General features: G+C 42.4%; 2 protein-coding genes across 10 annotated transcripts in view; one reads left to right on the top strand and one right to left on the bottom strand.

Annotated features, from left to right (window-relative positions):
• Window positions 1-19: 19 nt before the first annotated feature.
• crebzf (CREB/ATF bZIP transcription factor) lies at window positions 20-4,130 on the top strand. Of its 4 annotated transcripts, XM_086024387.1 has the most exons (5): window positions 21-192; window positions 2,387-2,951; window positions 3,052-3,212; window positions 3,390-3,464; window positions 3,760-4,130. In XM_086024387.1, the coding sequence occupies exons 2-3, from the start codon at window positions 2,443-2,445 to the stop codon at window positions 3,098-3,100; spliced, it is 558 nt and encodes a 185-aa protein (XP_085880513.1). In that variant the 5' UTR covers window positions 21-192; window positions 2,387-2,442; the 3' UTR covers window positions 3,101-3,212; window positions 3,390-3,464; window positions 3,760-4,130. The 4 variants fall into 4 exon arrangements, with proteins under 4 accessions (XP_085880495.1, XP_085880498.1, XP_085880513.1 ...); XM_086024369.1 differs by having other exon boundaries at window positions 20-192; window positions 2,387-3,212; XM_086024378.1 differs by having other exon boundaries at window positions 3,052-3,464.
• A 7,762-nt stretch (window positions 4,131-11,892) lies between these two features.
• atp2b3b (ATPase plasma membrane Ca2+ transporting 3b) overlaps window positions 11,893-24,510 on the bottom strand; it is a 53,230-nt gene continuing 40,612 nt past the window's right edge. For 3 of the 6 annotated variants that reach the window (XM_086024280.1, XM_086024271.1, XM_086024290.1), the window contains one exon: window positions 11,893-17,413. In XM_086024280.1, the coding sequence (XP_085880406.1) occupies window positions 16,913-17,413 (501 nt within the window). In that variant the 3' untranslated portion in view covers window positions 11,893-16,912. The remainder of the gene's footprint in view (window positions 17,414-24,510) is intronic. The other 3 variants (XM_086024297.1, XM_086024316.1, XM_086024307.1) reach the window with 1 other exon arrangement.

Raw genomic sequence — 24,510 nt, 5'->3', positions numbered from 1 at the left:
GTCACGTAACGCAGCACCGCGCCATCTTGAAAGTGGAGTGGGGAGGCGTTCCAGGCAGCAGAGCCTTCCTCGACACGCTTCTGTTGGTTGTGCAAATTGTGAGCTACCGACGAAACAATCCGAAATTGTGAGATTTTTATCCACGATCACCCATCTATATCATCGTGACAGCGTCCACGTTGGAGAAGAAAGGTAAATTGGCCGTGAAGATTTTGCTCTTTCTAATGGTTGTGTTATGCATGCATTCAGCGTTCCGTGGTGTTAAACTAGCTTTAGCAAAGAAGCTAACAAAAATGACGCAATTGGACTAGGCGACCGCTTCAAATGCGAACATGTTAAGTGTCTCTTAAAACTACAGTGTCCCTACAATCCGATCATTTCCGATTAAGTTTGATGTTTTATTGTGGGCTTTTAACTACCATGGTCTGGGCCTTGCTAATACGATTAGCTAAAGGCGCTAAAGACTATAGCGTACGACAAACTAAAGTTATATCAAATGTATTACAGTTCAATAACAATGCTGAGCAAGTAATCTTAAATAATTGGATTGTCAATCGGAATGTATTTGTGATAGAGAGGTTTCAAGGACTTTTTGTGTTGCGTCGACTAGTTCCGTTTGGAGTTGAGAAGCAACGTTGGTCAGACATTAACAGCACGCGGTAGTAGACCTCACTATTAGAACTTGGTGTAAGATGGCGAATGGCGATGCTTTCGAGCTTATTGCTTACTACGTTTGTGCTTTTGTGACTCTACATTTCTTAACTACGGTGTACATAACTGCTGCGTGAGTGCTGTAAATGGTTCGCCAGCACGCCATTTTAAGTTTTGCAAGGCCATGAGCATGCCAAAATGACGTCGACAGTTTGGTAACTTTTATGTGACAAGACGAAATTCAAACAAAAACCTTTTTGGTTGATAATGACGCCAGACTATTTTTTTAAATTAAATACTAGGAGCTCAATGGCCCATACATGGGAATTATAAGTAAGTAGTCATATTTCCACTATGTCCGGTAATATAGTGAGTAAATGGATTGAAGTGTTTGTCAGCAAGACAAAAATACTAAATGATAATTAAAATAATCTAATGGTAGCGCATGCGCGAGTAGATGAAAAATAACAGTTCCACATTTTAGGGGCAAAATGCCACCATTTAGCAGCATAGCAATGTTACTCAACCAAGCAATATTTGTTCAAAAATGATTGTACTGGTAAACCGATTTGTTTGTGAACAGGGATGTTCATAAACCCGTTTTTAAAAATAACCCGCAGCCTATTTTGAATAGAAAAGTAGAAAATAAATAGGTTTGTGTAGTTGTGGTGGGGGTATAATTATAATGTCAGAATAGTTGATACATCACTTGTATTGAATATACAGTGGTACCTCTACTTACGAAATGAATTGGTTCTGGAAGAAATTTCTTAAGTAGAAAATTTTGTAAGTAGAGACGTGTTTTCCATGTAAATGCCCTAATCCGTTCCAAGCCCCCCAATATTGAGACATAAATGTTTTATAAAGCATAAAAATTCATGAAAACATGTAACAAATACATGTTACAATTAGATTGTTGCACAATAAATGAGAGTTGTGCATAATGTAAAAAACCAAAGAATAAAAATGATGGTCGTTTACCTTTTAATTGCTGTCCTCATCACTTTTTGCCCTCTTTGGTTCATGTTCTCGCTCAGAAGTGGGTTTTGCCTGGCGTTTTGTAAAGAACTGATATAATAACGTGGCGACTGTCGACACATTACGGTCATATTCTTTGGCGAGATCAACCAAACGCATCCCCCTTTCATACTTTTCTATTATCTCTTGCTTTGTTTGTATGGACAAAAAACGATTTTCTCCTTTTTTTCTTTTCCTCGTTCCTAATTCACGTAAAACTATCGGATCACCTCATGGCCCGAGGGGCGAATGACGAGGACGCTGCATAGACGTATCTATCACATATCTATCTATCTACCTGTCTATCTGCACACATGGACACATACGATAGAGGTCCCTCTTAGCCAATGGGATGCCAGGAAGATGCTAGGCTAGCCAATGGCAGAGCAGCTATGAGTATGTTGCATTCAGGAAACTCCGGAGCTGCGAGTCGCAGCCTATACTGCGAGTATCAGCCCATACTTTTACCTTTCGTATCCTGAAATTTCTTTCGTAACTAGAGGCAATATTTTCCTGTTGAGGCGTTTCGTAATTTGAAAATTTCGTATGAAGAGACGTTCGTAAGTAGAGGTACCACTGTAATTCAATTGTACAGGTGTACCTAACAAATGACATAAGCAGTAAGCTGAAATTGGATATTTTGACCTGTAGTTGTAAATCCAGTCTAAATGTTCAACTACATTTGAAAAGTTACTTCATCCTCTGTTCCTCTTTACAGGGTTAATTTCTGCATTTGCTGGACATCATTCATCAACTGTCCACTTTCCAGCAAAAATGATAACCAGGAGAAGAGGGAATTGCAACACTACGCTGAAGTCCCTGGAGGTTGAAGTGACCAGTGCTGTGAAAACTATAGAAGATGTCCCAAGTCTCTCGGAGGAGTTCCAATCTGATGACTTCGACAACACAGGAATGGAGTTGGATGACTTTCTGGGATTCGAAGACCTAGAATGGACTCTTGAGGAAGAGAAAACCTCGCCAATCTTTGACATTGAGCTTGGTGATCATTACGGCGGCGAGAATCAAGATTCTCGTGCTCTACTCGCAACCGCTTCCTCTCCAGAGAGCGAGTCATCCGCACTGAAGATGAAAAATAAACAACGGCAATCAAGCCAAGTGACCAACAAAAATGCAATCGCGGCTAGGTTGAATCGTCTCAAAAAGAAAGAGTATGTTAACAGCCTCGAAAAGAAAGTGTGCATAATGTCCTCGGAAAATAACATGCTCAAAACAGAAAACTCTCAGCTGACCAAACGAGTGGAGGAATTGGAAGATGAGACCAGGTACCTGCGAGCTGTGCTGGCCAATGAGAGCATGTTAGCTCAGCTGTTGTCACGGCTGAGCGGTGTGAATGGCATGAAATTATCCTCCTCGCTTTTCCAGGGCGCCGAGTCAAACGAGCACGACTACTCACTGCCACGGAAACGTGTGAAAGTGGAGGCGAAAGAGACATCTGGTGGCGTGTGCCTCCACGTGGACAAGAACCATGTCTCAGTGGAGTTCTGCACTAAGTGTGCAGCCAGTGCAAGCACATCACTTAAAATGTAGGGTCAAGTACTTAACTTCTGATTTCACGTATTGAGACACGGCTCTATGTTCTGACCATCTTGATGGTGGACGAAGACTGTTAAGTTAATGAATTCTACATAGGACCCGCTGCTAGTGCATGTGTTTATGACATGTTGGCTTGGGTGCTCGTTACCGCTAAACCTTGTTGACAGTTTCTTCTAGGTAATGGTTGCGCTACCATGAGGGATGAATGGCTCTCTGAACACCTTAACCTGCTTGACTCCATGGTAAGGATCAGAGCGGAGAGAGGTTTTTTTTTTCCCCCAGTTATGTTTAAGACATTCTGGTCATAGCTAATATGTTAAAAGCTGTGTAAGTCAAAGAATCTTCAATGCAATAGAACACAAGATCTATAAATAAATGACGGTGAAGGTCCACAAAGAGTAATTGGCTTACAGATTCCAGAAACCGTAAGGAGGATCCAAATTGAATGCTTTTCTAATGGAAGCTCTTTGTGAACCAGCGCCATGATACAAAAGAATCGTTTAATTTAGAGGCACCTGTTTTTCTTTATTGCTGAAGTGGATTCTGCTGGTGGAGGTTGAAGAGACTGGACAAGCTGCTTCCACCGTGGCCGTTTTTTTTCCTTTTTTTCTTTTTAAGGTAGTATCGGTAACAATGGTATATGTCATTCTATTTGCCTATATGCCACAGCTTTTCTGGTCAAGAGTTTTTTTACTGGTTTTTGCGAGCTCAGTCCAACTGCACCATCACGCTTGTGATTTCTGTTGTTGTGATAATTGAAATATTACATCCAGAATCTTCTGCTTTAGGCGATTGCCATCAGTTGTGATAAAATGTAAATGTGTACATAATATGAAAATGTTTTGAGTTAATTTACCTGACAGAAAATGAACAAATAAATCATATTTTAACTGTTTCAGTTGCAAATATTTACATTGTTTTTGTGTGAATTGTTGATATTAATGCATCTCTCTTTTTCTTTCTAAACAGCAAGCTCTCTCCCGATAAAGGTCTTACTTTTCCTCAACATTTGGGTCAAGTCTGGTAAAGGTTGCAAGTATAAGGCATGCGCTGAAAAAGGTTCATAGAGATGATCTTTTACATTTCGGCCTTTTTTCAATGACTATCCTGTTTTAAGGCGTTTGCATCTGGATATGTATAGTTTGAAATTATGTGCAGCTCGGGTTGGGCATTTGACTACATTACCTTGATGGACATATTTTTATCATTTAGGTAAGAAAATATTGTCTCACGTGAACAATGGACAGTGGAGATAAAGACTACACAGCTCACGTGACAGGTTTTGTAAAATAAAAAAAATGAGACAAAGATGAATCATTTTAAAACTTTGCACCTGGAATGTTACCTATAATCTGTAAACTCAGTTGAATGGAAAAAAAAAACTAAACAGAATGGAAGTAATAATGCAATATGTTTGCACAAGAGTGCACACCATGACCACTTTGCATGTACAGTAGTGGGTACGGTAAGTATTTTGACCCCTTGAAATTTTTCACCTTGTCTCATTTCTCATTAATCTACACTCAGCACCCCATCTTGACAGAAAAAACAAATGTAGAATTTTTTGCACATTTATTAAAAAAGAAAAACTGAAATCCATGTATTCACACCCTGTGCTCGGTATTGAGTAGAAGCACCCTTTTGAGCTAGTACAGCCATGAGTCGTCTTGGGAATGACGCAACAAGTTTTTCACGCCTGGATTTGGGGATCTTCTTCCTTCTTCCTTGCAGGTCCTCTCCAGTTCTGTCAAGTTGGATGGTGAATGGTGGTGGACAGCCATTTTCAGGTCTCTCCGGAGATGCTCAATCGGGTTAAGGTCAGGGCTTTGGCTAGGCCAGTCAAGAACGGTCACACTTGTTCTGAAGCCCCTCCTTTGTTATTTTAGCTGTGTTCTTCACGCCATTGTCCTTTTGGCCCAGTCTTAGGTCCTGAGCACTCTGGAAGAGGTTTTCCTCCTGGATATCTACTTGGCCGCATTCATCTTTCCTTCAATTACCACCAGTTATCCTGTCTCTGCAGATGAAAACCACTCCCACAACATGATGTGTGTCCCACCACCATGTTTCATTGTGTTGATTATATTGGGCAGGTGATGAGCAGTGCCTGTTTTTCTCCACACATACCGCTTAGAACTAACACCAAAAAGTTCTATCAGACCAGAGAATCTTTTTCTCATAGTCTGGGAGTCCTTCATGTGTTTTTTTTTTAGCAAACTCTGCGGGCTTTCATGTGTCTTGCAATGAGGAGAGGCTTCCTTCCGTCGGGCCACTCTGCCATAAAGCCCCGACTGGTGGAGGGCTGCAGTGATAGTTGACTTTTTGGAACGTTCTCTACTGCATCTCTGGAGCTCAGCCACAGTGATCTTTGGGTTCTTCTTTCCCTCTCTCACTATGGCTCTTCTCCCACGATTTCTCTGTTTTGCTGGATGGTCAGGTCTAGGAAGAGTTGTGGTCGTCCCAAACTAATTCCATTTGAGGATTCTGGAGGCCACCGTGCTCTTAGGAACCTTGAGTGCTGCAGAAATTCTTTTGTAACCTTGGCCAGATCTGTGCCTTGCCACAATTCTGTGGCTGAAACACCTTGGACAGTTCCTTCGATCTCATGATTCACATTTTCTCTGACATGCACTGTGAGCTATAAGGTCCTATATAGACTTTTCCTAATCAAGTCCAATCAGTTTAATTAAACACAGCTGGACTCCAAGAAAGGAGCAGAACCATCTCAAGGAGGATCAGAAGAAATGGCCAGCATGTGAGTTAAATATGAAGGTCACTGCAAAGGGTGTGAATACTTATGACCAGATGATATTTCAGTTTTTCTTTTTTCATAAATTTGCAAAAATTTCTACATTTCTGTTTTTTTTCCTGTGAAGATGTGAAAAGTGAAAAAATTCAAGGGGTCTGAATACTTACCCACTGTAGCTGTTTGGAATTACACCTGCCACCATTTAAAGTGCCTCTGATAAACCCACACAAGTCTAGATGTTCTATTAGGCTTTTCCTGACTTTTTTGCTCTTTAGCAGAAGCCTGAATGTTTTGTGCTGACTGGCGTTTGGAACAGTTCATAATTCCCTCCACGTGGACTAAGAAACCCAATACCAGCCAAAGAAAATGAGCCCCAAATGCATGACGCACTCGTCACACTTTCACTGTAGGTATTTCCTTGTTTTATGTTGTTTTTTATTTTTATTTTTTTTTCTTAGTAGTGATGAGCAGTATTGTGTCAAACATACCTTTCACTGCACCAAAACACATTGCAAGTGTTTTTCTTTTTTCTGCATTGTAAGCCATGTCTTGTCTAGCCACCCTACTGCACAGCCCAGACACGTGAAGACAGGAGATTGTCTCACGTACGAGTACTTGACAGAAATTTCTACAGCTAAGGAGCTGTTGCAGTGTTGCGGTTTGCGTCTTGGCAGCCTCCCTGACCAGTTTTATCTTTTCTAAAATCCTGGAGACTCGTCCAGTTCTTAATCACGTTTTACTGATTTCCTGACTGATTATCTTGAACATCCCTCTGATGCCCTTGTGTTGTAATGGAACATGGTGGCAGGTGGTCTCTGAACCAATTTAACATGGGTTTGAGTGCGATTGGTTAATTCTGAAAACAGCCACGTTCACAATTATAAGGCAAGCACATTATCTCAGTTGGATTCTTTTCTTTTGAGTTATCACAATGTTGGAAAAAGTTTTGAAATGATTTTTATTGGCCTCATTTTTGTTATAATAAAACCTGGGTTTTGAAAATGAGCATGTAGACTTTTTAGCCACTGTATATTAATGCTGTCTCTGCCAAAGGGAAAAATCAGCAGATGGGAAAACAGTTGAGCCTTAGGCTCAAATGTTCAAATCTAGCATCAGAAGTGGATGCCACAACAATACCTGCAGCTTACTGCTTAGTGACGTGCATGTCAAAGTAAACACTACAGTGGTTACAGAAAGTATTCAGACCCATTGACATTTTTCACGTTCTGTGTCATTGCAGCCATTTGCCAAAATCAAAAAGGTTTGTGTCATTGCAGCCATTTGCCAAAATCATAAAAGTTCATTTTTTTCTGATTAACTCATTCACTGCCAGACATTTTCAGGCCCACTTTTACACTTAACGTTTGAAAAAAAAAAAAAAGAAACATAGATTCCTGGCACTGAATGGCTGGACTGTGAAAAGAAAGAAATATGTCAACGGCAGTGAATGAGTACACTCATCCCCCCCATCTTGACTGACAAAAATTAGAAATTTTTGCAAATGTATTTTTAAAAAAACGAAATATCAAATAGTCATAAGTATTCAGACTCTTTGTAGCGACCTTCATATTTAACTCACATGCTGTTCATTTCTTCTGATCCGCCTTGAGATGATTCTGCTTCTTTATTGAAGTCCAGCTGCGTTTAATTAAATTGATTTGAATGATTTCAATGGGTCTGAATACTTTCCGTAATACGTAAACACTGTTAAATAGTGCAAGGATCAGAGGCAAATGACTTAGATAGCGTGGTACACGTGTACACATGAAGTTGCTCTTCAATTTGGGAAGGTTGGCAATAGTGTGTAAGTGACATTGTTTCCCATCACAATAATGGATTCCGGATTGGCCCGAATTAATTTTGAGAACACTTACATGCAATTGTAAATATTAAAACAAGTTAAATATGTATAGTGTACGTTTTCCTAGCCCCTCGGGGGAGAAAAACACTTTTACCATACCCCAGATCACTTAGAAAATGTGGCCTTCCCTGGCTTTGATTGGGAGGGGTGAGATTCAGTCTCAAAATTGCTTTTGAATGTACCAGGTGTAAACACATCTCACATTCTTGATACAATTTTGTCGAGCCGCCTCTGATGGCAGCCAAGTAGTTCATTCTTACATCAAGTTGCTTCAAGACACCATTTTTTCATCCTGTTTATTGTTCAGGATTATAGGACTGAAATAAGCAGCTTAAGTGGTCAGTGGTCACTATGCCCATCCCTAGGCACAGACTTGAGACAAAGAGTTCAACTGGGAATATTGCAGTTGTCAAGTGTGCTACTTGATTATACTAAAACGATAGTCAAATTATGGCATCAGATCAAGGATTGTTTACCCTATTGTTGAAGTTGCTGTGGCTCAGGGTTAGTGTTCCATGTTACTAGACTTGATACACTATGTTACAAGGGAAAGAGCTTTTTCCAGTCTTGAGAGTAACACAGTTGGTGATTATTGAATTGTGCTTGTAACATAATTAAGGAATTTCTCTATACTATTTGGACCAAAAATAAGTTCCGTTGAAGCTAAGCAAAGCCACAAGGTTCCAGGCTGCTTGTATTGTCAGCGTTTGTGCACGTTAACAAAGCAGTAAACATGCTATATGCACTACCATGTGCCTGTCAAGTATCTTACTTTACAGTGGTGTGAAGAAGTGTTTGCCCCCTTCCTGATTTCTTATTTTTTTGTATGTTTGTCACACTTGAAATTTTTCAGGTCATCAAACTAATTTAAATATTAGTCAAGGATGACGCAAGTAAACACAAAATGCAGTTTTTAAAGGAAGGTCTGTATTATTAAAGGAGGAAAAAAATCCAAACCTACATTGAGACGCTTGGAACCGATATTTTCTTGAGTAAAATCGTGGGATTAATGTGGAAAAAAGTAAAAGTATATTTTGATTCAAAGACTGTTCTAATAGCTTTCTTTGATTCTTTAATACGATACTTTTCCTGTAAAGTACAACTGTCGAACGATACACCAAAGATGTACAAATTAAATGGTATTTGAATTTGGCTCTGCGAAGTGAGCAAATTATTTGGTAATTTTGCTATGAGCCGTCAAGCTACTTTTTAAAGTAAAACTATGTAAAAGTCTCTCTTTGCGACAGTAACGCTCCTCTAAATTTGGCTAAGTGAGCCAAGGTCAGCTGCCAAAGGAAGTAAATAAAACTGTGTTAACTAAGTTAATTTTTTTAATGCGTTATAAAATTTTAATTAATCTCCATAGTTAACGTTTTCATTTTGACAGCCCTAATATGTATATATATATATATATATATACACACACACACACATACACAGCTCACAAAAAGTTAGGAATGTTTGGCTTTCAGGTGAAATTTATAGAAAATGTAAAAAGTGGAAAGTAGGACAATTAAGTGGAAGGATGCACTAGTGATTTCCTGATTTCCTCATCTCAAACAATTTATTGAAACAAAAGTTAACAATGGTGGGTACACCACAACAAAAAATGTCAACGTCTCAATAACTCATGCGTTCTTGAGCATCAATTACAGCTTCGCGACGACGTCTCATGCTGTTCACAAATCGACTTGTATGCTGAGGCATGGCATCCCACTCTTCTTGAAGGGCAGCCCTCAGGTCATTGAGGTTCTGGGGTGCAGAGTTTCAAGCCTCTGCACGGCAACTCGGCTCATCAGACAGGTTTTCAATAGGATTCAGGTCTGGAGACAGTGCAGGCTATTCCATTTGAGGTACTCCGGTCTCCAACAGCCGTTCCCCGATGATGCGACCTCGTCCATGAAGATGAAATTAGGCCGGTATTGTTCATATAGGGGCACAATCACTGGATTAATGAGGGTATTCAGTATAGGCATGTTTGTCACTGTTCCATTCACAAAGTGTAGGGCACAGGGTACAGACTGGACACACCTGCCCACACTAACCAAATGCTGGTCTAGTGACAACAGTGGCTGATGCGTGGCGCTCTCCTCGGACTTCTCCAACATGGTTGGCGGCCATCATTTCTGTCAACGTGAATCGACTTTCATCAAAGAACAGCACTAAGATCCACTGGTCCCTTGTTGCAGCGTAAATGCTCCCTGGCCCTCCTGTGCCTGGTGGTGTGGTCAGGTACCCTTGCAGGGCGTCTAGCACGCAGACCAGCCTTACGTAAACTATTGCGAATTGTCTGACGTGACACTTTGGGTGCCCCTTACCTCCCTTAAACGTGCCTGGAGTTGAGTGGCATTCATCATTCGGTTTCTCAGGACATTCACAATGTAGCTGTCGTCATCATGGGATGTGGCCAAAGGACATCCACTGCTACATCTATTTGTGACTCTTCCGGTCTCTGTTGCTACCTGCTGATGACACTCTGTGACACTCTAAGCTCAGTGGCCACTTCCGTCTGAGAACGTCCGGTTTGAAGCATCACAATGGCAAGGTACTGTCATATATATATACATATATATATATACACATATATATATATATATATATATATATATATATATATATATATATGGTCAGAAAGCCATGTTGGGACAAATACATCCAGGGTAAGGGTAAGTTGTGTTTTTTAATCATTTGTTTTTATGCCTATGTCTATTCCAGCCTGTCGGCATTTGTCTTTATAAAAAATGGTCCATGGCATAACCAATAGGTTGGGGACCATCGTGAAGACAAAAAGGTCAAAGTTGTCATCAGGACCTGATGGAACTTGAATGCAGTATTTTAGGAAGGACTTCCAAGGCCCGTCTTGCCTGGGGGCAGCATCTGTTTACCGCGGCAGCTGTTGGAGCACTGACTGTGTGTGTACGAAAATGGGCCGTCTGCGTTGAAGGCAGCATAACGGTACACTCGTAGTTTCATTTGCTGACTGCAATGGTGGCAAACAAAAAAAGGCTTAATTAGTCAAGTATCACACAAATGTTCTTGACTGCCGCTTTAATTTGATTTGGATATTTGCATGTACCTTTTTATAACTAGGCAGCATGATGGAACAGTGGTTTGCTTAACAGTTCTAAAGTTTGGAATTCAAATCCTACAGTAGCTCAAACCTTCCTGTCTGGCGTTTGCATATTCTCCTTGTGCTTGCAAAGGTTTTCTGTGGGTACTTCCCACTAAAGGAGATTCTCTGATGACTATAAATTGTCCCCACTTATGAATCTGAGGCTGAATAAATAAATGTCAGTATGAGGAGGATTGACCCTTCCAGTTTCTTGGCCAAAGTCAAGTGGGATATAGCTCCAGCTCACCTGTGACCCTAATAAGAATAAACGCTATGCAAATGGATGTATGGATGTTTACAACAATTTCCTGTGTGTTTCATGTGTGTTTTGTAATCCAGACTTCAATAGTTACTGAAAGACAAGATATACTCTATTTTTACACAGAGCCCAGACCTAAATGGTGATCATAATGGGTTATACACGTGTATCTAAAATGCAGTGATTACATCTAACTGTACTTTTTCTACAATGTGCAGAAAATACATCAACATCCCTGTGTGAAACATAATGAAATAAATACCTACATTTTATGAAAGGCAGCCAAATGGAATATTCTTCAAGGGCTTGTTCTCAAGCTAATATCCACCTACTGAATAACAAAAGTGAAGGCAGCAAGTCCTGCTAACAAGCAACAACTGAAAAATGATTGTAGTGAGCAGCAACTCCCAGAAATTGTCTTTACATTGCACCCCAACAACCTCCATCGCACAGTAGAACTGCTTGATCTTACTCCCAGGCAGCATTTCTCAATCCTTTGTGTGGGTTCTCCTAAAATGACTCCTTTACAACATAATTGTACAACCCACTAATGAGGAGATGGCATTTAAGATGGACTCGAGCAGTAATCAATCTTATATCATCTCTGAATGTTGGGAGCTCTGTATTTTTTTGGGCCAATATGAATTCATACCACTCAGGATTGGCGCAAACAAACAACACTGGATCACACAGACTTGTCAAAGTTATTATTGTAGAATACTTTGATGTATTTTTTTCTTTCATACAGACAAAAGGTGTAGGACTTAATTCCCGATAAATTATCTTAGATTTCCATACAGTTTGTCTACAGTATACAGGTGTGTTCTTCCTCATATATATAGATATTTATTCGCTTAAATAACAGGCAGGTAACTCTTTAATATATTCAATAGTCTTTGTGTTTCTTTGTTTTTTGTTTTTTTGGTCTTTTTTTTTTTTTCATTTCAGCACAGTCCAGGCTGCATTTTCTGTCAGCAGAACAGCTCTGCATTGTGCAAGAAGGGGAACCATTCCACGCACAAAATTTACAACAGTATGTATAATGAATAATGTCAAAGCCTCAATTTTTTTCCCCGGGGGCTGTAAAAACCTGCGGCAGATCTAAAAGAGCAGCCTAAACAATGGATGCATTGCACTTCTGCGGTCTCTAGCTCTGTACCACCCTCCAGTTGTCCAGCCTCATTTTGTCCAGTCCTTTTGAGAATAATAAAGTACCTTTTGTCTCCTGCTTATTTACAGAGTCACCACTACGGTCTCAAGAGACTTGAAAGCATCTCGGCACCTCTGCACGCTTCAGGGTCTGTTCACTGGACAGAAAACACAGCCCTCAGAATATGCTCAGGAGAATGTGCAATGTATGTTTTCCATCAGTGGGAGCACCGGTGGAGAAAATCAGTAATCATAGTAATGTACAAGTGCTTCTGTTTAGTTTTCCCTCTCCTTACAAAAAGCAAAAGGACTAAAAGGAAAGGAGAAAAAAAAAAAAAAGCATAAAATAGAGTAACAGGAACATAGTACCTGTAAATTAAAGTTGCTTGTGTGCACTTTCGGGGCGAGCTGTACAGTTTTGATGTAGTTGTACAATTTCTAATTTTGGATAAATATATTATTTTTTCACATTCTGCTTTGCCTTCTGTTAATCTATCTCACAACATCGTAATGTAACATGGCTGGACAGATGGACAGAAATGGCTGGAACTGGTCCGTCTAATTTACAACACTGTAGATTTGCTCAGTATGTTTGGTGTGCGTGTCTTTTTTCTTTTTGTTTACTGTAAGAATCACTGACAGAGCTGTGCTACGAGGCAATGAAATAGACAAGGTTAGACTTGAACAAGTGTGCGTGCGTGTGTGTGCGTGTGTTTGCATGTGTGCGCATGAGAGAGAGAGAGAGAGAGAGAGAGAGAGAGGAGAGAGAGAGAGCGCAAATGTGGAGAGTTCATAGCACAAAGTCGTGACAGTAGTCTAAATGATTTACCTACACATAAAGAGTGACATTAATGATACCAAAATGCATGCTTCAAAACAGACAGAGTAACACAAAGCTACCACCCAGGTGTGGGTGGCGGCCATGATGATGATGAGCATTCAAGAAGACAAGAGTTCTGTACAGTTACGGGTTTTTTCCAGAGAGCCTTGCGCCCCTCCTGAAACAGAACTAGCAGGACGCGCGTGTTCCTGCTCTGTTTTTGCATGTGTTAGCATCCCTGTTGCACTGCAGTTCTAATCTGGTTACACGTGATGACATGTCAAGTCAGTTGCATATTATCCGCCCTTGCCTTTTTCTGGTGGTGGATCCGGTCAGGAAGTCAACAGGATAAAAGTGTGGGGGTGCGGGGTGGGGTGGGGGACAAGGAAGTGGTGGTGATCGGAGGGTGGGGAGTTGATTTGCATTGCGTTGCACTCCGAGGCAACATGAAGTCAGCAGTTCACCCACACGTGGTACAAATTGGGATAGCGGGGGGACACGCTCGTTTGGAATGTGCTTAATGCTCCACGGAAGGTCACGCGGATGAATGTGGTGGAATGTGATGTCACCGGCTCACATGGTCTTACCATCATGTATGTTGTCGAATATTTGCGTTGCTGTGTTATACTCTTGAAAACATGAACATATTCACATTGTTGCCGTAAGGAAACCAAGAGCAAATAACACACAAGACGAATTCAGTTACGCCTTTCAAAAGCATTTGGAAAGGGTCGGCAAAAGTCTATAGCACAACTGTTGCTATTGTGTTACAATTGACCCCGGAGCCACAAGGACCCATACTAAATATGTTAACTCGTTTCATAATGTGTGCATTTAAACTATCGGACACATTATAAAGCACATATTGTATTTCTGCAAAAGCAAAGTGCCGTTGCCTGTCTGTATAGTAGCATATAAAGTTTGACTGTACAAGATAGTATGGGTACGTTCAATTATTTCCCTTTGTCAGGCAAGCAACCATATTTGGTAACTTAGGCCTTGTCTACACGTAGCCGGGGTTTTTTAACAACCGTATATCCCCCCGCCTGCGTTGGAATGCACATAAAAAAACGCATCCACACTCTCTGCCTCTGGGTGGCAGTAGTTAGCCAAATACTGTCCATTCGGAAGGAACTTCCGTCCTTTGACGTCACTTCTACGAAACCAAAAACACGGCGCCAAATGCGTTCGGGAGAACCGACAAGAGGTCAGAATTGCTTTTAAACCTTTCAACGAGAAGCAGTGGTTGGTTGCGGACGAATAAGTAAGCAAAAAGCGCATGGCTATAACGAACGCAGCGCCGCGAGAATCCACGTTGACTCGCATGAAAACACAAGTCGCGCAATGACGTCAAAGCATTGTTGTCGCACGGTGTTGACGTAAATCTCCGGGTGTAACCGTCCACAGCAAAATGCGTATCGGAGATATCCGCAAATCTCCACTGCGGCCGGAGTTTTGCGTTTTCACTGAAAAAACTCCGGGGACGTGTGGATGACAGGGCTAACCGCAGGTTTATATCCGGCGTTATCAAAAACCCCGGCTACGTGAAGACAGGGCCATAGACAGGAGTTCACAATGGACCCCAAAAGCCTCACTATGAGGCAGTAAAAAGGCATGATTTCTCGGAGCGGAAGAATAAGGATAGTGAGGAAATGCTTTAAAAGAAGTAGAATGAAATATAACTATTTTAAAAGCAAACATTGTAAGTATTATCATGTACTTCAATAATTGGTTATGAAAAAAGAGAAATAGTAAAAAAAATTAAAAAAAATTGAGGCAGACATGGCCAAGTGTGGGGACAATTGTAACACAAGCATCTTCCACTGAATCTGATTTGAGATCTGTTCAAAGTGATACTACACATTATATATTTAAAAATTGAACAAGCTAGTGGTAAAATGCCTTAGGTTCCCGCCTACAATTGTATTATCATTTGAAAAAAGAAAGCTGGTTAGTTTTTACGTGTGCTGCGTCTAGTTTTAAAGCAAGACGATGTTAAGTGCAAAAGATATGAAAATATGGATCTTCTCATGTAACCATCACACTGTAAAAAATGCAACTTCTATTTTTGGGGGGCTAAAATAGTCCATTAAATTGGAATAACTTGAAAATATTAATTATTGACATTTGTGGCAACGATGTCACTTGGCGCACAAAGCAAGCAGGTTGTTTACTCTAAAGCAATTTGCTGAGTTGTTTTTACTTTAAGTTGTGGGATGATACAATAGACAATTAGTTCTGTAACCTCTTATTCCTTCGTTGTGGAAAAGCCACTTTTAACAACAGAATCACTGGAAATATTCCTGTTGAATTGCCCAACTTACTTGTAAAATTGTATAGAAGTTTTTTGCTTTGAATTTTTGAGGTCACCCAACTTTTTTTTTTTTGCAGTGCTGCTGCTCACTTAACATTGCTTCCTAATGGCGGGAATTTGAATTGATCGAATCAATTAGGTGACATACAATGCTCTTATTGGTTTTACATAGTAGGGTTAGGGGCTAAACCAACCAGCTGTATGAGTCAATCAATCAATCCATCCATCCATCCATCCATGATGGTGTTGACCCCATGACATGTGAGCAAGAGAAGGTTTGAGGTGAGTGTCAGTCTTAAAGGGCCATAGTCTGTGCATTGTGACCTGATGCCATTTAAAGGGATAATGCTTCACAAGCATTCCAAAAAAAAAAAAAAAAAAAAGATTAGGGATAGCGAGCCAAAGCAAAGCGGGGGAAGAGAAACAGCAAGACGAGGGGCGGAGAGGAAATGAAGAGCCTTAGATAGGATACAGTGTCGAGAACGAAGCCATACATCAGTTCATCGTATGCATGGGGCCGCTCTTCTGTATCGACGTGCGCATCCCACACGGACAACATATCATGTGGACATGGGGCAGCATTCAAGGATTGGCGACTGATGACAAGTTCTGTATTGCCGCTTCCCAATTATTAATTAAAGAAAAATAGAATATATACATATGTACTGTATATATATTTATATAACTCCTTCCTTTACTATTAGGCTTAAATGAAGGGGTATCTGTTTGAAATGTATATACTTTTTTTTTTTTTTTTTTTTTCTTTTTCTCCCCAGAAGAGACAAGACAACACACGCATATTGAAAGAGGGAGGGAGGAGTGATTGGAAGTGAAATGAAAAACAACATCATGCTGCAGGGACAAAGGGAAGAACTGAAGCAACGTGGAAAAGAATGAGCACCATATTATGTTCCCGAAATGAATGGCTGGAGATGGAGCGGGAGAGGAAGTTAAAGCTTCGACAAGCGAAAATGAGTCGTTGGACGTTGTCAATGACAAAGCAGATAATTGTTGAGCACGCTGGGTTTGGTGTCATGGCGGGCAAGTAGGTGGGGTCATGGCAACCACACTGGATGAACACCAATCGGGATGAAGGGAATCGGCCCCTGCTACCGCATGACCCGGCTCTGGTGACGCTTTGAAGGACGGCTTGGCGGCAGCGACGCCAAGCCCGCCGTCAGCGGATGGAGGCCGGGCTGAAGAGTGAGTGGGGTCAAGGCGGGGTGGGCGGCAAGTGGATGAGAGGGGGAGGAGGGAGTGGTCGTTTGATAGCGTCAATGTTCACGTGGAGTCGGCAGCCATTGTCCTCCCCCCTCCTGTGTCACAGGAGAGACTGGATGGAAATGTCATGTGTGCGTCCTCAAGCTCTGCTCCCATTTGGACCTCCCCACCCCAGGACTCAGTTCCCCGTCTCCCCCGGCCCACTCAGTTATAAGGTGGTCTCCACACAGTAGAGGTGGGCTAGGTAAGGAGTTGGGGGTTTCCCCGGCCGGTCCCTGCTATGATGGTTGTTGCAGTGTTGATGGTGGCGACGGTGAGGGGTTTGGTTGCTCGGGGTTACGGTGTTGATGCTGTGTTTGTTGGCGTGGGCAATGGATGGAGAGCTGCCGCCGCCGCTGTTGTTATTGTTTCGGTTGCACTGGGTCACCGGGAGGCTATGCTGGCGGTACGGGCGGGTGGGGCGGGTGCGGGCCGCGGGCTGGGGCTGAGCGGGGGGGGGCGGCGGCTTGCGAAGGGCCGGGTGCACGTGCTGATATCTGCTGAGTTCTGATTCGTCGTCCACGTCGGTGTCATCGATCAGCGGGATGTTGTGGATGAGGTCATTGATGAGGAACTCCGGGTGGGCCATGAAGTTGTGGATGGAGTTGCGGGATTCTGGTTTCTCCCGGCCCTCGTACAGCGAACTACGGAATGCTTTCACCACTCGCATCTGACGAAAGAAGGGGGAGGTGTGGGGAGAAACCACAAGAACAAGAGAAGAACAAGTCAGACAGCGAGCTGGGGGGAAAACGTCAAGGGAAACCCGCAAAGAGCGACTGGTCTCCTCCAGAAGACAGACAGACACACAGACACAAACCGACAGACACTCAGGGCCAGGTGGCTTTACAGTTAACTTTCGATGACGACGTAACTCTCCTTATTTTCAAACTGCTCGTCAAGCTGCACTCGCGCCGTCAGCTTTAGAACAGTGGGACTGAAAACATTTGAGTTCGACATCAAAATATGAACACGAGGGAAAGAAATGAAAAGTTCAAATCGTGTTTCCACCTATTTGCGTCTGCATCCCATAAACAACTATCAGACGATAGCGGATTTGTAACCAAAGGCCATACATTTAGGTACCGGGAAGCAAAAGTGACTGAGAGTGAAGTAAATAAGACTTAACATGAATTTGCAAATCCTTTGCACCAAAAAATTGCATGAAGCCTGAGCTTTCCTCACAGCCTCATTCGGTAGATGATACTATATTCTCCTCTTTACCAGGAAAAAAACAGGCTCTATAGGGTTTAAGTCTGGAGGACTTCGAAATGTTTACAATTCTTCACTGTACCCCGTCCCTGGATGTTTTGGCAGCGTGTTTTGGGTCATTAGCGTGCTGCATGATGAAGGATATCCCAATCCGTTTGATTGCGTCTTCCTTCAAATTGTCAGACAAAATGTTTCTGTTGACAACGGAGTTCAATTTGCTGCTGCCATCAGGTGTTACATCATCAAGGAAAACGAGCGAGTCAGTCCCAGAAGAAGCCATGCAAGACCGAACCATGACATTTCCTCTACTGTGTCATACTGTTTCTTTCTCCTTCTCATCAATTTGATAACGGTTCCCATTTGTGTGTGTGTAAACTCCAGACAGGCCTTCTTATTCTTCTTGCCTCTTCTTGTCTTTTTGTTCATGTCGTCTTTTGAAAACGGTCAATCTTCACTCATGTCCTAAGCGGATTGTTGCTGGTGTCACAACAGTTGTTTGGGGGCTTTTTTTATATCATCAACTTCTGCATTTTTCCTTACTCTCCCCATTTAATGTGTACTACTTTGCCCACCAGTGCTTCCTATCTTCTCCAGGAGAATAAAAAATGTTGTACTAGATAAGGCCAATGTTTGTGCAGGGGCTCTGATTGATATTCCATCTTTTTTCAGCTTTACACTTGCTTGTTTTTCACCTATACAGAGCAACCTGATTTTTTTATGCTGGTTACACCTAGTATAGCGAGTATTACTAACTAACGTAAACGTAATCTTCATAAACAGGATTCCAAACGTACAAATCAGTGGGATTTATTATTTGAATAATAAATGTGGGACGTACAAGAAAACACACCTGCCAGTCGCATGTCCCAATATCTTTGCTCACAAGAAATATGGTTGGACTCAAACAAAAGGCGTCATCTTCTAAATTGTGTATCTGATACAGCTGTAAATACCTGGTATTAAAAACTCAAATGCTGATATATTGCCTCATATTCATTGTTTGATGTCAAATGTTTTCAGTCTACAGCCAAATTAAAGGAATTCCTACCGGTATCGCAGTATTTTTCAGCTAGTTGGAAATTTGTGACCTATGTTACCCGTTTGACTTAAAGACAGCTTTAATAATAAACATAAAGGAAGAAATACAACGACTTTGGGTGAGACTTTGGGTCCATCCCACTCAAAGCCGAGAGATGGAAACTATCACAAAGCATCACTCTGACTTGACTTCCATAGAGGTTGAATCAAAGGCAACTGGACTTCTTTTGTGTTCAACATTTCATCAAAAACTCCTGTGTTCTAACTGTCTGGTGGGAGGACTCCAAATGTGTCTCCCAGGTGGCACCAAGACGACAGTCACATGTGAGTTCTTTTGTTCCAAAATGTGTATCGCCTTGGATAAGCATGCAGTCACTGATAAATAGGAGTATTCCAAATCCAAAGACTGAAGTCTAAATTAAGTTCAGACTCATGGGACATTGTGTTGATGACACAATCCATCCATTTCCCGCGCTTAACGTCATTAGCGTCATGGGTGATCTATCCCTGACGACTACACCCAAGACACAGGAAGGCTGGACCTGACATTTAAACCTTTGAAGATGAAGTCGACCCAAACATATTATTTTCAAGCCCGATAGTTGAAAAAAGACATTCTGATAAATATTGCGTTTGTGGAATATGAGTTAATCCACCCGTTTTTAGCCATCTCTGGGGGCGGCCATTGTGTCACTTCCGTTGACTGAAAATGACATCGCAGTTGCTCAGGGCTCAGGTAACGACCAATCATGGCTCAGCTTTAGAAAACAGGCGAGCTGTGATTAGTCGTTACCTGAGCCCTGAGCAACTGTGATGTCATTTTCAGTCGGCAGAAATGACAAAATGGCCGACCCCTGAGATAGCTAAAAAGGGGTGGATTTTGGTGCTTAACTCATATTCCACAAACGCAATATTAATCAGAAGGCCGTGTTTCAACTAGTGGGCCTGCTGGGAACACATTCTTGAAAAAAATGCGTTTGGGTTGATTTCCCCTTCAACCTTCGAACTGACATACTGAACATTAGTACATCATGCGACGTATTCTTAATGAAAAGGACCTGAATCTGAGAGGACTAGAATGACTATGAGTTACGTATATTATGAACACTTTCGAAGAGCTATTCCCTCCTAAGAATTACATTTGGGGGCACGTCACCAGACACAAAGAATGAAGTCATTTGTTTAAAAGCCCAAGCAGACAGCAGACAAAAATCAAAGAAGCTCGGTTGATTCAACCTCTGCGGGTTATTATGTTCGTCCGTCCACTTCTTCTGCTGCAGAGAATTTTATTACCGCCGACCATGCATTTGTAGTTATTTGCTATACAAACACATTGCTTGGATTAAAAACGATTTCAATTTAGCGTAAGCGTAACAGAGGGAGTCCACCTGACCTTGTGTGTCGTCAAAAGATGTTGAAAAAACAAAAAGGTGTTTTGGAATGAGTGTGCTATTGACAAACACTTATGTCAGTTCTGACACACCAGACAGACCTTGCAGCATCCACAAAGACCACAGAAGCAGCAAACATCTCACACACATAATACACACCTGATGTTCATGTGGAAATATGTATGGGTGTGGGTGTGTGTGTGTGTGTGTGGGGGGGGTGTTTTGAGTGTGTGGTAAAATACACTCGCACTTCAGCACACTGCATAACATGCATGCACACAGGTGAGGCTAAATGCCAGGCACGGATGGAGAAGAAGCAGTAACAGTGAGTTAGTTGGATGTAGAATCAAGAAATCACCAAGTGGGCACACACACGCACGGGTGCGCGCGCACACGCACACACACGCACGCACGCATGCAGCAGCCATTACAACAGAACGGAGCAGCGGTCCGATTTTTCCATGTGGTGGCCTCGGCGCTTTGGACATCAGCATGCATGGGAAAATTGTGCACTGTGAGTTCCGAGTCAGACTTTTAGCATCGCTGTAAACACGCACGCACGCACACACACACATTTGCCAAATGCCCTGCAGTCATGCAGCAGTGAGAAACCAATAGCGAACAGAGTGGAATCAGGGTGATGCTGATGAGAAAGGTTGCTGCGGGACATGAAAATAAAATTCAAGAGTTGCAAAAAAAAAAAAAAAAAAAAAAAAGAAAGCAGTCATCACAGCAGGTTAGAAGAGCGTGTGATTGGTCAGATTGTTTCAAACGGGAGGCCATTGGTTCAAAGTCAGCCGTGTCACGGGTCCACAGGCAGCCAGGTCATGCTGAATCAGATCATTGTCACTCACAGTCTCGCTCACTCATACGCCAACACACACCCGAATGAGGTCCGTGAGTGTGTTGGGAGGTGCAGTGTGCAGTGTGAGGTGTCGGCGTGCATAAAGGCATTCCCTCGCCATGGCGGTCGTTCCATGCACCCTTCCCTCAAGCCCAAGCAGAGGAAAAGCAGAATGAGCTCAAAGAAAAGGAGAACATTGAATGCAACAATACAGACAGACGGACAGACAGGCAGGCACGGGCAGACAGAGACTTACATAGAGACAGTTTGGCCAAAGGTTTTCGATCAACTGCAACAGCGACTACTGTCTACTTTTGACAATCGGGTAGCTCAATGGGGGTCGATGCTGCAGTTGGCCAAACTCTGAGAAGTCTCTACACATGACTCTGGCATAGGTGACAGACTGGCAGACAGACAAACTGGCGGACAGACAGACAGACAGACAGACAGAAAGACAGACAGACAGACGGTCAAGCAGTAGGTTCAGTGCTTATCTGTTTTTCCAAAGAGCCTGTCAGACAGCAGAAAAACACTTCATGCAGACTGAGAAGGTTTCAGAATGTTACTTTCTCACTTCGTCGGCACTTGGTTTGTTTTCATTTTTGTCCCCCCGTAGGTGGAGTAAACTTTCGAGTATATGTCGCCCACAGTGTGACCGGAGGGACCTGGAGGTCAGGGCACTGCCGTGTTACTGCTTTCTCTCGGCTTCTCTCCATCCCTCCCTTCCGCCCTCTCTTCCTTCATCCCTCCCTGCCGGCCCTCTCGGCATAGCTTGATGGAAAAACGATGATGATTAAAAGTACAAGGGTAGAGGCACTGGAAGGCTGAGGCTGCTGTGTGAAAAAAACAAAAAAAAAACAAACGAAAAAAAACAAAACAAAAAAACTGCTGATGGGGAGGAACTGCAACATAAATACGGAGAGAAGCTGTGAGGTAGATGGCTGTTACAAAAGTTGGCAAATCTCACGTTATGTGAGCGGCACCGTCCTTTGGATATGCATGATTTCCACTTTTGCGGCACCCCGACAGCCCTTGCGACAACCATCCTCTTTTTGTCTCTGACGCAGAGGGCGGAGGCTTAACACCTCCTCTTAAAATATGCATCAAGGCGAGAACGAATGAAGGAACTGAGGGGAGAAGTGAGAGAGGTGATCTCACAGTAATCTCTTTCTGAACTCAGCTGTAAAGCATGTAGATGAAAGTAGGCCAATATGAAATGAAAACAAACTGGATCCACAGGGATCGCAAAGGTCCAGCACAGCTCCGGTGGATGAAAGCGCAAAAGACACACGTCTTCCTTCTTACATCTCGAATGTAAATTATTCAAGTCTGAGCGCTGGGGTTGCTTTGCTGAAAACACGAGTGAAGTGAACACGTGACACAGTGTTACACATATGGTTAAAATAGCCACCATTTATTTGTCGCCTGTCTAAGTCTAACATGCACAAAAACGGACACAAACAAGTGAATCTTGATTTTTCTGTTCAGTGTCGACTGAAATTGAGGCCAGTACAATTTGTACTGCAATCTCTAGGTCTAGTGTATTTGCCTGTTTAGTGGATCTTGAAGCTATTGGTGTTATATTTAAATGTGTACTGCTCAAGAAAATTAGGTTCTATGCAGGCCCGCTAGTTGAAAGGAGGCATTTCTATTAATATTACGTTTGTGGAATATGAGTTAAGTATTAAAATCCGTCTGTTTTTGCCCATCTCAGGGGGCGGCCATTTTGCACACTTGCTGTCGACTGAAAATGACATCACAGTTCCGCAGGGCTCAGGTAGTGAGCAATGGCGGCTCACCTTCAGAAAACAGGTGGGCCGTAATTGGTCGTTACCTGAGCCCTGAGCAACTGTGATGTTGTCTTCAGTCGAGAGAAGTGACAAAATGGCCGCCCCCTGAGATGGACAAAAACAGGTGGATTTTCCTTCTTAACTCATATTTCACAAATGAGATTGTAATCATGCCATGTTTAGACTAGTGAAGGCACAGAGAACATACTATTGCAAAGATTTTCAGAGGGTTGACCCCCTATTTAAACCAAACATGAGTACGGCCTACTAGTCAACAAATACGGGTCGACATACGGTATAAATCACTGTACAGGCTACCCTCTAGTATAAATGCTGTTCGTATGGCACAGGGTTGCAGTGTATACACGGCTGGCCGAGTGAGTCCGTGTCAGACACAAGCGTGACAGCCTGCAGGCTGCAGCACGTGTTTATGCTAGGTTAGGTCTTGTTTTAATTCAGTGGCTGTGCAATAGTAACATGTTAATACCAAGATTAATGAGGGGAAATCAACACAAAAATGATTTTTTCAAGAATATGATCCCAGCAGGCCCACTAGTTGAAACGCGGCATTCTGATTAATATTGTGTTTGTGGAACATGAGTTAAGCAGCAAAATCCACCCCTTTTTAGCCATCTCAGGGGGCGGCCATTTTGTCACTTCTGTCGACTGAAAATGACATCACAACTACTCAGGGCTCAGGGAATGACCAATCATGGCTCAGCTTCAGAAAACAGGTCAGCCGTGATTGGTCGTTACCTGAGCCCTGAGCAGTTGTGATGTCATTTTCAGTCGACAGAAATGACAAAATGGCCGCCCCCAGAGATGGCTAAAAACGGGTGGATTAACTCTTATTCCACAAACGCAATAGTTATCAGAATGCCATGTTTCAACTAGTGGGCTTGCATAGAACATATTCTTGAAAAAATATGTTTGGGTTGACTTTAATAAGCCAGGGGTCAACGTGACAATCTAAATTGCTTTGATGGTCAAAGCAATGATCATTAGACTCTCTTCAGTTTATCAAACCAAAACGACGAGACCTGAAATCACCGCCACTCTCTCATTGGTTAGCATTTGGGGCCTCTCCATCTCAAGTGTCATGCCACTACTTCACAAAAATACATTTAAAAAAAAGCAAGCTAACCAGTCACTGTGCACACAAACCTTCATGTTACCTCTAGCAGCCAGCCACACAATGTTTCAGCTCAAATTCAAAGGCCGCCAATTCATGATACACTGCACTGCAATCATGACGGAAAGACAGAAACGCTCTCAAAGAACAACAAGGACGTTTTGTGTCTGTGGAGAATGACCGCAGTCAAGTAAGCGGTGTTGTTTAGCGCGGACGCGAGCCTCTCTCTGTCTCTACCCCGATGCCACTCGGGGTGATAGCGCAAGATGAAGAAGAAGGCGGCGTGGGATGGCAGGAGGTAAAAGGGCATGAGGGAAGGAGCAAGGTTGGGAAGGAGAAGCAACTGAGAAGACGGATGAGGAG

Source organism: Filicampus tigris, chromosome 1 (genome assembly GCF_054856515.1).
Source record: "Filicampus tigris isolate MCC_2025a chromosome 1, RoL_Ftig_1.0, whole genome shotgun sequence".
NCBI classification, from domain to species: domain Eukaryota; kingdom Metazoa; phylum Chordata; class Actinopteri; order Syngnathiformes; family Syngnathidae; genus Filicampus; species Filicampus tigris.
The sequence above is the reverse complement of the archived record's forward strand: the minus strand, read 5'-3'. Positions and strand labels throughout refer to the sequence as shown.